This window comes from Miniopterus schreibersii (assembly GCF_964146895.1).
Source record: "Miniopterus schreibersii genome assembly, chromosome: 11".
NCBI classification, from domain to species: domain Eukaryota; kingdom Metazoa; phylum Chordata; class Mammalia; order Chiroptera; family Miniopteridae; genus Miniopterus; species Miniopterus schreibersii.
Genome location: NC_138111.1, coordinates 29,806,895 through 29,820,398, shown reverse-complemented (window position 1 = coordinate 29,820,398; position 13,504 = coordinate 29,806,895). Strand labels below are relative to the sequence as shown.

General features: G+C 38.2%; 1 protein-coding gene across 10 annotated transcripts in view; it reads right to left on the bottom strand.

The window, feature by feature from the left end:
* Positions 1–10,511, bottom strand: part of TUT7 (terminal uridylyl transferase 7) — a 51,495-nt gene extending 40,984 nt beyond the window's left edge. For 3 of the 10 annotated variants that reach the window (XM_081152104.1, XM_081152111.1, XM_081152107.1), the window contains exons 1-6: positions 10,029–10,507; positions 8,659–9,209; positions 3,818–3,999; positions 3,400–3,516; positions 2,751–2,928; positions 552–640 (exon numbers count right to left, since the gene is read on the bottom strand). In XM_081152104.1, coding sequence (XP_081008230.1) covers positions 552–640; positions 2,751–2,928; positions 3,400–3,516; positions 3,818–3,999; positions 8,659–9,178 — 1,086 coding nt within the window. In that variant the 5' untranslated portion in view covers positions 9,179–9,209; positions 10,029–10,507. Of the gene's footprint in view, positions 1–551; positions 641–2,750; positions 2,929–3,399; positions 3,517–3,817; positions 4,000–8,658; positions 9,210–9,611; positions 9,699–10,028 lie in introns of those variants that run through there. The other 7 variants (XM_081152112.1, XM_081152108.1, XM_081152113.1 and 4 more) reach the window with 5 other exon arrangements.
* Between the last annotated feature and the right edge of the window lie 2,993 nt (positions 10,512–13,504).

Genomic DNA, 13,504 nt, shown 5'->3' with positions numbered 1-13,504 from the left:
ACTAAAGTGCCTTCCAGTTTTAAAATTCTAACTCATCAAAAGCTTTTGAATCATGTTTAAACCAGAAAGCTAGGTCAGGTGTGGTTCTTCAAAAACATAATTATTTTAATAAAGTAGATGTATAAAAGAGGAAACCCAGAAGCAAATTAAGCTTTCAGATCATAAAAGTTATATATCTACACTGCTTAAAATCTAAAATTCTTTCCTGCACTGGAAAGTTGACTTTACCAAGGTAATTTAATCGTTTCAAGTTTGCAGAACCTAAATAACCCCACAGGATTCATATGGTGAGAATACCAGTGTTTGAAGTATGAAAGATCTAAAGAGTAAAGTAAGTATGAAAAGCTGTAGAGTATTAAAAATAATGTCCTAAAACTGAAGACAGGCAAAAGAACATAGAAATAGAAATTTTAGGAAAAAGAGCAGCCACCATTACACATAAAGTATCTGCATATCTCTAAATTATATTCATATGTGAACTATAGTTCATTCTGAAAAAAAGAATTGCCATACCACTCTATGAAAATTCCAATATTTCATTTTGTACTTACAATGGCTGGAAACTGAATGTCAATATTTACATCCGAATTTTTGAAACCCAATTGGCTACAGGATGACCCATATAATCTTAGAGAACAATCTAAAAAAAAATTAAATAAGTCAAAGTCATAAAGTAAAATTTCTTGAAAGTTAAAACAAAACACCGCTATTTCAGAAATAGAACCATCAATTAAAATTAAACACAAAAGCAAAACACTATTTAAGTCTGGCATAGAAGATAGCAAGGATGACTTCTTGCTTTCCATTTTTATATTTTATTTTATTATTCTACTATTCTATTCTATTCTATTCTATTCTATTCTATTCTATTCTATTCTATTCTACTCTACCCTACCCTACCCTACCCTACCCTACCCTACCCTACCCTATCCTATTCTATTCATTTAACAGGGAAGGCTGCATTGACTGTGATTTAACTTAAGGGCTACTCTTTTCAGTTGTAAAACATGTTTTAAAAATTCCTAAATCAGCAGTGGCCAGTTTGGTTCAGTAGTTAGAGCGTCAGCCCACGGACTGAAGGATCCTGAGTTCGATTCGGGCCAAGGACATGTACATTGGTTGCAGGCTTGATCCCAGCCCCAGCTGGGGCCTGTGCAGGAGGAAACCAATTGATGTGTCTCTCTCACATCCATGTTTCTCTCTCTCCTTCTCCTATTCTCTCTGAAAAAAGCAATGGGGAAAAAAAATTCCTAAATTATTATTTCAGATTTCACGTGCAAAAAATACTACTTGCTATCATTTTAAAAAAAATCCTCACCCAAGGATATTTTTTCCATTGACTTTGGGGGGGGGGGCAGGGAGAGACAGTGATTGGTGCCTCCCACACATGCCCTGACCAGGGCCTGGAAATCAAATAGCAATCAGGTTATGTGTCCTTGACTGAAAATCGAACCCGAGACCCTTCAGTTTGGAGGCTGATGCTCTAACCACTGAGCCAAGCTGGCCAGGGCTCATGTTTTAAATGTTGAAATGTGAAAGTCAAAAAGAAATGCCTAACTTTTGTTTAGAAAGGCCACATAGGTGTAATTTATTATAAAGATTGTGTTTCTGTAAACCAATAATCATAGCAATGACCTTCAGCATAAAGTTATTTTAATATGAATACTCACTATATTATAAACAAAAAAACATTTAACACAATATAATCCCTTTAGGAAAACTTTTGAAAAATAATTATATAACTGACTGACATAATTTAAAATGCTAGGCAACATGTGATTGATTCACTTTTCAGAGAAAAATGTGTGCATATACATGTACTGCCTGTATTAATTTATGGCATTTTCCCCTCAATATTTTACCACTATTGTGCCAAAAATGTATCCTTTCTCATCAGGGAACTCTGTAGGTTTTTTTTTTTTTCCCCCCCAGGTTAAGTGATTTCTTTGGGCTTTACGGGTTTCCCATGAAAAAATACAATGAAATACAGTGTACTGAATAACAGTTTCCCATTCAATTTTACAATGAAAGTCTATGGAAAAAATTACAACATAAAGGATGAAATACCCATATGATGAAATGAGCAGATTCTCACCCCTTTATTTTTATGAAAGCATATATGAATATGAATGATATACTACATGTAATGATCTTTCAGTGGAACAAATGGTTCTATGGGTAATATGGTAATAATTTAAACAGTGATTTCAACCCTAGCTGTGGTTTAGAATCACTTGTGGAACTTCCATAAATATGGTTTTCCATGGCTCCACAGACATAACATGAAAAATGAATTCAACAGTACATAAAATCTATTACAAATTAGTTTGCAAAGCTCATTTTAGATATTGTAAATCTTTTAAGTGTGGTTAAATAGAACCTCTTTTGGACACTGATACCTGAAAATGACTCCAGGATACTTCTCTTTATTTTAACTCAAAATATGATGTCAATTTAAGTATGTAGAAAGGTAAACAAATATATACACAAGAGTCCCATAATGCCCCAATAACACAGGGCATTTCATTTAAGTACATGCACATAATGAAATTCGTAATGAAGACAGATTTAATGACAATGCATGTAAAAGTCTTTGCTACCGTGGGAGAAGCCAGGAAAAACAAAAACCTGCAAAAAATTAAGAGTTTCAGGATATGGCAAATCAACTATTAGGTGAAAATTATTACTACTAGGAAAAATGACTGAAGTACTTTTAGGTAGCTAAATAGAAAAACAAATCTAGAAAATACCTGATAACTTGTGTCGGAACACATTTTCCATGATACGTTTAATTTCTAGTCTCTGTTCCAAGTTCTCATTGTGTAAGCCAAATTCCTGTACCACTTTGTCAATGGCAATACCAATTGCATTTATCTGAGAGGGTGTAGGCGGGGGTAACGTAGTGAGCAACTCTTCCTCCTGCTTCTCCTTTTAAAATCAATGTTGAGATTAATAATGAGTCACACGTTTTCAACCTTCTACCATTTTTTGAGAACACAATGTAGAATATTCTGAAATATTTTTCTTAGTCTCCCCTTTCACTTTAGCTGTGTTAGTCTTCACGTTATCAAATACAACACATTTCTTCAAGCACATAAAATGATAATAGAGGGAAGGCAAGAATAGGAAAAGTGCCAAAAAACAACATAAAAACAGCAATGACAAATTATTTTTATTATTATCTGCATAACAACATATCCTTAAGTCCTATCAACGACTTCATCTTCATACTGTCCTTAAGGAAATTTACAAGGCTACTCAGCAAAACATATCTGACCAGCATAAAGTATTTTTGGTAAAATGAATTTAATAACATAAGCAGTAAAGTTATTAAGGAGAGGAAAGTCACAAAGAAGTCAACGGACAGGTAAACATTTATTTTGGTTACATTAAACTTACCTTAATGTTTTTCTTGTGCCTCTTCTCTTTGATATGTTTATGGGCAAATGCAATGGATTCAATGAAAACATCACAAAGTTTGCAGTTGTACTTTGCAGTAGGGTAGTTTCTTGGTCGCTATAATTTGAAGAGATTTATAGATATATATCCTCAAAACTATAGGTCAACAAAAATTAGCCAGAAGACGATTTCCCCTCCACTTTTAAAACTGTTAATATGTTAGTCACTCTTCATCACTATCCTAACAGTTATTTTTATTTCAGTAATTCATCAAATCAAACTGACTAGCACTTGTAGCTTGTAGTGCTTCAATACTAATAACCAAAGTAGGATATCTAATTCATCAAAGCACATATCCCCAACTGCTAACATAGTTTAAACAAAGCAAGGATTTTAACTAACAAATAAACGATGTTACCCTTTTCAGCCTGTCAATGCAGTCCCTTTTCAATCGCTCCTCAGCCTGCTGTAAACCCAGGAGCTCCTTCGGTGAAAGCACAGACTCGTCAATCACAGGGCCTTCCAAGTCTCCGTCCAGTTCACTTTCCTCATTTCTCGTCCTCCGCGGCTTCCTAGGTCTGGACTTCTGCTTCATGTCTTCTTAAGTTAGGGGAAAAATATTATTGGCAATATTAAATAATAGCATTGACTAAAAAGCAGAATTTATATATTTATTAATGAAATCATGTAATATCTGAATGACATCTGAACACAGAGCAAAAGGAAAGGGATAGCGCTCTCCCATGGATAGAATGCCTAAATACTCATTAAGCACCTCATCTACATACATCAACCCATAGAAATCATTTTTGGGGGGGGGAAACTTAAAAGGAATTCTACTTTAACCATACAATTTGATTTTATCATCTCTTCCTGGTATACTGTTGAGCATACACTCAAGCAACAGTAAAAATTATCCTCTGAAGGTAAGTATACCTGTAATTCTAATATATCATAATCTATAATGTACATATATCTACTATATTCTAGCATACTTGTAAGTATACCTATTATTATTATGAAAACTATCCACATTTGCTTTCATTTTTATAAGTGAACAATATCAACAGAGCGAAGATGAACAATAAATATATCTCCAAAGAACTCAGAAATCAACTACATTCTTATCTGGAGCGAAACCCCATCATCTAGTTGTAAATTTAGTCTTCACATAATCCTCCCACCCCCATTAATATAAAGAAGTTTAAGTCAAAATTTTATTTACTAAGGACAACTATTTCCCATTTTATTTTTACTTTCATTTTAGCTTCTTTGATGGCATGCACACTGAGCCCATTTCAAAGGAAAGAAACAATTAGCAGTTGAACTAAAAGTTTTCTGCAGGTACAGACTAATTAATTTGTTTATAGACTGTGCTGATGGTTCTAGAATCCTTACAATAAATGAATCTGTTGTTTTTTAAAAAAACTTGTAACTTTTCAACCTGTGAAACTGAAGATGATTGTGGGATTGCTTTACTAAAGATTGTCTTAAATAGCTTTGATAACTTCTATCAAGTTCTGAAAATGAAGCTATTACTAACACATGTGATTAAAGTTAATTTCTCCAATTAAAATTGTGATAAATGGACTGAATAGTTTCTAAATGGCTTACCAATAACTAGTCTGAAAATAGAAACCTACTGCAATGCTCTGCATGAGGCAATTCCTGTCAAGTTTCCAGTGGAACTTATTACTTGTACAGCAGCTACAATTAATCAGTTGATTGAAAAAAAATTCTGTCAGAAAAGGGAAGTATAGGACCTTTACTTTAAAACAGCTATTACCAACAGTTCTAAAGAAAAATTAGCAAGCATTGTGCTTAAACTACCATAAGATGAATATAATGAAATTCTGCAAACAGCTTCTATACTACAGTGAGAATTAAATAGAATTGAAGAAATATTAGGACAAATACAGTTTGTTTTTTTAAAAAGCAATCAAAATGGACCAAACAAAATAGTAAAACGTAAGTAGTCACTAGAAGAGAAAATCAGCCAACCTTAATACTTGCTTTTAAATACTCCCCCTACACCCAATGAAACTATCCATACCTTGTAAGGACAGTGCTCTTGGTCTGCCTAAACTATGGAGATAATCACTCCTTTATTACTTTAGAGGTGCGTCTATTTTCATCTAATCTGCTTATCATTACAAACTCCACTCTAAATAACTGCATCTGGTTTCAGTATTCAGGATGGAACTTTCTTACTTAAGCAAACCCTCATTAGAGATTTATACCAACATGAGCAATACCCACTAGGAAAGTCCATATTAGTTCACAAAACACTGATATGGGACCAGATTTATTTTTTAACCCCTCCTCTCTCTCCTGATCACAAAGGCTTCAAAATATAACCAAATTTGCTATCATTTTCTAGAAAGAATGACTTCAATTTCCCTTCAAAGAACACAATTAATTCCTTATTCTTTTTAGGGAAGTAGGTGGCTTTAGAAATTTTGTCTGATGATGACAATTACAGCAGCTACTATTATAGAGTATTTAATTATTCAACAGTGCAATGCAGGCAGTTTGTGTGCACTGCTTCATTTACTCCCTACAGTGATCCTGTCATGGACGCTGAAATTATCCCCATTTTACAGGTGGGGAAAATGGTGGTCCAAGAAGATAAGTAACTTGTCTAGGGAAACAGTACTAATTCAAAGTAAGGGGGTTTGAAACAAAGATTAAAGCACAGATGAAATTCTTAAGTTCAGCCTTGTAACAGTATAAAAACTAAAAAGAATTAAAATCCCTTCTTGCAGCACACCATTTCATATCTAGAACAGACCAGAACTGATAAGGCAATATAACCTTCTGAACTGAGTCTCAAAGGCCTGTATGGTAAAAATGATCAAATAAAATCTCCCTGCTGGGAATCTTGGAAGGCAAAGCTGGGTATTGCTAAAAAATTCCCATAATTACTTAAGGTAGACTACCTACCTGGCTTATCCCAGGTGTTTTTCTAATATGAGTTCTCTATATAAAATATTCTAAGTTTCCCGTATTTTATTTGCATATGGACCATGTTCCATTCACAATGGATATGAGTATTTGAGTGGATGTTTTCCAGCTAAGGTCATTAACAGCACTGCCCTAAATACGTTAAATTGGCAATCTAGGATATTTGAGAGATGAAGTGCAAGTGGTGATGGAGAACTGAAGAACAGTGTTAAAAACAAAGCAACTCGAGATAATTTCATTACATCTTCTCACACCATTTAATAAGACCCTTCCTTACTAGGACACTTTTGATTGCAGGAAAATTTCAGTTCCTTTAATGAGATCCTTTTTAAGAATCTGAGTGCAGTGCGAAGTTTATACTTTAAACTAAATTTCTCTCTACAGTAAGCAATGTTATACCAAAGCTGAATATTTCCTGTTTGAAGATTTTCAAGGGATAGAGACTGAAGCATTTGTGAAAGCACACACCTATATTTCATATAGAGAAAGCATGGGAGCTTTTGGAGTGCTTTCAATAAAAAGACAGTAAAGATGGATTTCCTATTCAAAACCACTTAAAATCAACTTCTTTTAAGACTAAACAAAAATACATATCAGAGGTTTTTGGTGTTTAAACAGTCCCTTTTAATATCTTTCTGGTCGCAAATTTGATCTATAAATCTTTCTTTTTATAATGCTGCTCAAGATCAAATTTTCTTTTCTAAAAGACCAACTATTGGTAACTAATGTCCATGTTCCTTGGACACAGCGAAATATAAATAATTAAAAACACACAAACTTTTAAAAAGAAAAACACAAATTGAAAGCCCAGAAATTATCAATACATGTTCAGTTTCCCTTTGTCAGATGTCAGGTCCAGTGACGCTATCAGCCAGAGCAGCACAGTACATGATTTCAGTTTCGTTTCCTCATCTACCATTCTACATAAACAAATCTGGATGAATTTAACCTCTCTGAGCCATAGCTGCCTGCTTTGCAAAATTGTGATTCTATCTTTGATATATCAGGACAGAGAACTGCATCTGACCATTCAAGTTCTTTACAAGACTATGATTTTATCTCTCCCTACTATTTGATTCCTTTCTAATACCTCATTCTGTTTTGGCTATTTGATTCAAAGCATTTTCTTTTGATTTTACTATTAAAAAAAAAAAAAGTAAAATAACACCTTTTCTCCCATTTTATACTTTCATAAGACCCCCTAAAGATAAAACATGATTTTCTCCTAAGTCTTCTAAATGTTCAGGTCAAAAATGTCCTACAGGTAATATACATATACACACCCATACCCATGCACACACGCACACGCTGACCACTGAGAGGGAACATGAAGGAAAGGTCCTCTGGAGACCTAGAAAGTGCCAACATTGCCTACATGCCTTTCAATTAAAAACAACAACAACAACAAACTTTAAAAGTGCTGGCCAGTTCGCAACCCATTCTATATGGCCGTTAAAAAAGGCTTACAAGTCAACAAATGTAATAGCCCATTTTTCCAAGTATAATTTTCTAAGCATACTTTGCATTTTCAGACTGAATACTATTGTTTTATTTTTCCTTCAAATTTATTACTTTACTTCATTTCAGTAATTATTGCCCATTAACTAAAACAATTTTCCTGTTTATAGATATCACTGCTACATGGACAAAATCTACTCACCTTTTAGAAAAAAGTATAATCGCTTTGGGGCAATTATTATCAAGCACTAAGGGTACTCAGAAAAGGGGTCTGGTTTTACCGAAACTAAAAGGCAAAGCTTGTATCTGTATTTCTGACTTTCTAAACTTAACGTCTCTCAACCTATTTTCCATACTCACTTTTGAAGAAAAAAAGAAAAATCTTGGACTACCCTCCTATCTCTCTGTGGCAGGAGATATATGCAGTCTACATTGTGCTTTTACACTAAATAAGATTTTTTAAAAGCTTATATTATGGACACACTCATTCAAATACAAAACTGATATGTAATTTAGAAATTATATACACACTACTCAGAAATTATGATATAGTCTCCTGGAGGATATATATGATCACCCTCTTCTGTAAAAAGCACCAACAGGAAATATGTTTACTAAAGTAAAATGAGCCTTGTGGCAAAGAAAACTTTTAAAGGAACCAATATACACAAGTGTTGAAGTTGCCCAAATATCACAGCTGCAATCTTTAAAATAATAACATTAAATAAGCAGAAACTATGAAAAATTTGAACTTCATTGCTAAAAATAAAACTCATTTGGATGAAAAGAAAAGACACTGCTGACTGGGTTGTAAACTGACAAGTTGTAACACATTACCGAGGCTTCCTGCTTCCACTTCTGACATGGTTTCTAGGCTGGTCAGGTCTTTATGAAATAGTCGCCTTACAGTTCTACAGCCCCTTCCATCTTGCCACCTATATCCATCCTCACTTTCTTGAAAGGAGTCTTTTCTTGGTCGATTTATAACAGGAATTCTAGGTCCTGGTTTGAATTCTCTCCAGCTCTCAGAATTGCCCGCAAGTTCATCTGATAACCATCTCTTACTCTGATCTTTGTGGTTGTCATTTATCCAAGCAGGTTGACTGTAAATTGGGTTTTTAAATGCATATGGATTGCTGGAGACAGCATATGGTCCTTTTCTGGGGGTATTCCCATAGTTCCCTAGTGTTACTTTTTTCTTGGGAAGACCTTTTTCCATTTTACTGTTATGGCCTTTAGCATAATCATCCATTATTAAATAATCTTGTTGAGGATGACCCCTTCTGAAATCCTCATCATCTACAGTCCCTCGGTCTTTAGCACGCTTCACAAAATAAGGTTTTGCTGCATCTCCCATGGTCCTTGACTTCAGTTTTCTTACTTTGCACCTGAAAGAAAGCATTTTGGGTAAAAATCAAACTTTAAGAAGATATCATACCAAATGTACAAAATACCACACATGTATTGCGCAGATGCTCAAAAGCCTTAAGCATATAAGAAACTCTTTTTCCTAATTTCTATCACATTCCAATAATCCGTGTATTACATTAGATGAAGTTAGGAGGCATAGTCCCATGATATTCATGATAATTAGTACTTACTATTTAACACGAAGATTAAATCTGTGACTAAGGGAAGCTCCCTATAGTCTCGAGAACTGTAGTATAAAAAATGTTACTCTCCCAAGTTTTACCTATGTGACAAATGCGATTCTCTTGAAACAACCGTCATCCCAAGCCTATACTGTGAGAAAACTCCCGAAAGTCTTTAAAAAAAAAGTTGACAATTACTTTTAAGTGTTATACATAGCAACCGAATCTTTCTCTGAACGTAGCACATCTCGTAAGTCCAATTTTCCGTCCCTTCTCCGCAGCCCGGGACCTCGGCTCATCTCACCACTATTCAGAACGACAGGCTTCGATCACTTGGGCTACGGAGGCCCCACCAAGGCTCCGCTCTAGTCAAAGGGGCGGGGTTTCCGACCAAGAAACATCATCAGCTACCCTTCCCAGTCCCCATTCTCCAACCCCAAACAAGTTTGGTTTTGTCACAGACTGCAATTTTCCCTCTTCGACCACCATCTGATCGCCCCACCCCCGACCAGCCTCAGTTTCCACCCTTTGGGACCGGAGGCGGAGAAAGAGGAAGCGTCCCCAGGACTCCCGGCCACGAAACCATCGGGTACCAGGAAGCAGGAAGTGACCTACCTCCTTGATGGGTTCCGAGGTCCCCCCGGCTGGCCAGGGTGCCGAGGCCGAGTGCCTCCACCCAAATCCCTTCTTCTTCGGCCCTCGCAGGGTCTGACATAAAGTGAAGATGTGGGCTCGAACCCGAGTGCTCAGTCCTCGCTGGCCTGGGGGCTTCCCGGTCCTCGCCACTGGGACCAGGAGGCCGGCGGAGGATGAGGCCAACGTAACTCCTGGGCGGGGCCCGCCCTCGAATCTGGAGACCAGGGAGACCCACCCCGGAGGCGAGTCTGGGAGGGGCGCGGCGAGAAGACGCTGAAACACTCACCACCTCCACAGCGGCCCTCCGCCTCTTTCGGTCCCGGCTGGGCTCCCTCTCCGTGTTTTCCTTCGGCCCCACTTCCGGCGCTCAGCGCTGTCTCATTGTGCGCGATTGGGTGACGGGGGGGTGCCCCCGCCGAAGAGCGCCGCTGCTCACGCCGGAAACGCGCTCCGTTCCCGAAGGGCCGCCCGCCGCCCCGCCCCCCGCCCACGCGGCGCCCCGCCCACTTCCGGCGCCGGGGCCGCCGCGGTGCGCTAATTCCTCGCAGGTCGGGTGTCCAAAGAGGCTGGGGGCGTCCGTGCCGGGTCCCTCCTGTCTCCGGGCTGGTCTCGTCTCTTTCCTAGGCTGTGAGAGCACCGGGGAAGCGTGGGGAGGAAACCTCTGGTTCTCCGAGAGAGACGCGGAGCCCGCGGTCCGGGCGCCGCAGGCCGGGGTAGGCGCGGAGGCTCGGCTCGCGCCTCGGTGCTCTGGCTGCTGGCTGAGGCCTCATGGCGCTCTTGCTGTTTTCCCGGTAATTCCGAGTGATGTAGGATCTCAGGGAGGTCTTAGTTACCTACCCTGTAGAAATGCCAGCGTTCCGCATCCGCTGTTCACCCGGCTCTCAGTATGGTTAAGGGAAATGCTTTGCTTTTTTCTTAGATTGTGTACGTATTAGTTTTACTTAAACGAAAACAAAACAAAATGGTGTTTTGAAGAGTAAGTGTAATCGAAAAGGATGATCAGGAGGCGTGGTACTCGAATTTTTGGACGAAGATTGCGCACCTGGAACCAGCGAACACCCCGGAGTGTTGAGGAAATGTGACAGTTTTGATATCTCTGCTTTAAAACATTTAAATTCACGGGACTCTGTAACGCCTTGGCCTTAAAGTAATTGTGAACACATAAGCACTGGCTACTACCAGGCACTGGTCTGGGGGATTTACAGGTATTATTGAGTCATTTAATCCTCCAAACAGCTCCACTAGGAAATAGTCCCCGTTTTAAGGGTGGGGAAATAGCATTTATGGTAAAGCAAATGGCACTGCTGGAATCCAAACCCAATGAGGTGAAGTCTGTTTTAACAATCTGTACTTTAGAGGTGTTTTAGAACATGTTGGTACAACTTTTGTGTAATGCTATATCTAGATGCTTTGGTTCTGAAAATACATGAGAATCAAGTCAATAATCTGACAGGCAGACAGTGGCTTTTAATAGAGTCCAAAGAGAACGTGGTGATACATGATTATATTTATTGTGGGACAGTAGCGTTGGCACACCCAGTGGAGTAATTCTTGAACATAAGAACTGGTTTAGGAAAAGTTCTAGAGGAGCAGTAGTAGAAGATCCATCTTTTTAAGGGTATAAAATGTTTTTTACTTGCTCTTTCTTCAGTGTGTTTCTGAAAACCTAACTTATTCTAAACTTGATTTTAAGATTTTAAGAAAGAAACAACAGACTCAAAATGCAGTCACTTGTGGTAAGCCCCACCAAGACTTAATACGTAACCTAATTACAGTTTCAGCCTCTCCCAGGAGTGGAATTTTAATCCAATCATTTTGGAAATTCCTGATTTGCATTAGTGAGGTAATCTGCCCAGTAAGACCCCTTCTGCCTTTCCCTAAGGGAAGCTGACCTTGCCTGAAATAATCCATCCTTTTACTTTTCTTGTCCCACCCTCTTTCTGCCTAAAACAACCTCCAATTTTTTAAGACTCCTTGCAGTGCCCTTCGAGTTGCTAATGGGATGCTACCTGACTCATGAATCACTTAATAAACCAATTAGTGCTTCAGATTTACCCAGCTGAATTTTGTTCCTTAACAGGACTCATCTTGAGGATAAATAAGGCTCTAAAAAAAGATGCAATACTATTCAAATGATATTGACAGTTAATAAACCTCTTTCTGTCTATATTATGCTGCAACAGCAATTTAAATTGGTCGTTGGGACCCTTAAAATTCAGTTGAAAAATTTGGTTTGATGTTTGTTTCTTTTGGTTTATTTTTTAATGTTACTGGAAGGAATACTAAGTTTCTCAGAATCTTTGTGGTGATTGCTTCTCGGTCTGGACGTATTTCCAACAATTTGGGGTGTTTGCTCCATGTGTTACAATGCGTCATTTCTCTTGAACCAGAAGCTTAACATTTGGCACCTCTTGACAAGTTAACCTTTAGCAAATACTTTGGCAGTGCTGTTTTTCCTGTAGGGCCACGAAGGCAGAAGTGCAGGAGTTTTGTTCATTGCTTTGTCAGCCATTTTAAAAAATGTTTTACCTTAGTCCTTTCTACCCACTTTATTAGTGAATTATATTGGCTCCCCCTTTACACCCAGGGTCCCATGACTCCTCACTGCTTCCGCAGCTCCCAACGGTTTGCTAGTCACCGCCATGGCCTCGAGACATTGCGTAATCATCAGCTATACTTTAGTCCTCTATTCTCAACACTATAGCCAGAAAACTCAAATTCTGAGCTGGATTACTATTTTCCCCTCAGAATCCCTCAGTTGCTCATTCCTTTGGGAGTAAAAGCCAAAGGCCTTGCATTGGCTACAAAGCCCCTCCTTTTATTTCTGATCTCACTCCTTAGTCTTCTGACTCACTCCACCCAAGCTACACTAGCCTTCTTGCAATTCCTTCATCACGGCAGGGAATCTCTGGCCTCAGGGCACTGTACTGGCTATTCCCTCTACGTAGAATGCTTTCTTTCCCTCCTTTTGGTATCTGTATTGGTCATACCTTCATCTCCTTCAAACCTTTGCACACATTCTCAATGAGAGCAACTCTTACTATTTTAATTGCTGTCTACCACCCTGTCCCCTGCCTTCCCAATCCCCCTCACCTGGTCTATTTTTTTTTTCCCTTGTAGCACCATATACCCTTTGTAGCACTATGTCACTTATCTATTTGTCATGGTTATTTGTTTCTTGTCTGTATTTCACCACAAGAATATAAGTTCAACAAGGGCAGAGACTTGCCTATTTTATCAGTATGTCCTCTAGGACCTAGAACATTACCTGGCTCATGGTAGACTCTAGAAATATTTGTGGAATGATAAAAGATGCAGGATGTCAATGCAAGAACGCCCAACCTTGTGGAGAATTTTTGTAACCATTTATTTGAGCTAAACGGGATACCTCTGGATGCAGGATCTCAACAGAGAAAATGCTCCCTAGAATGACAGTTTGCGGTTTCTTTTATACA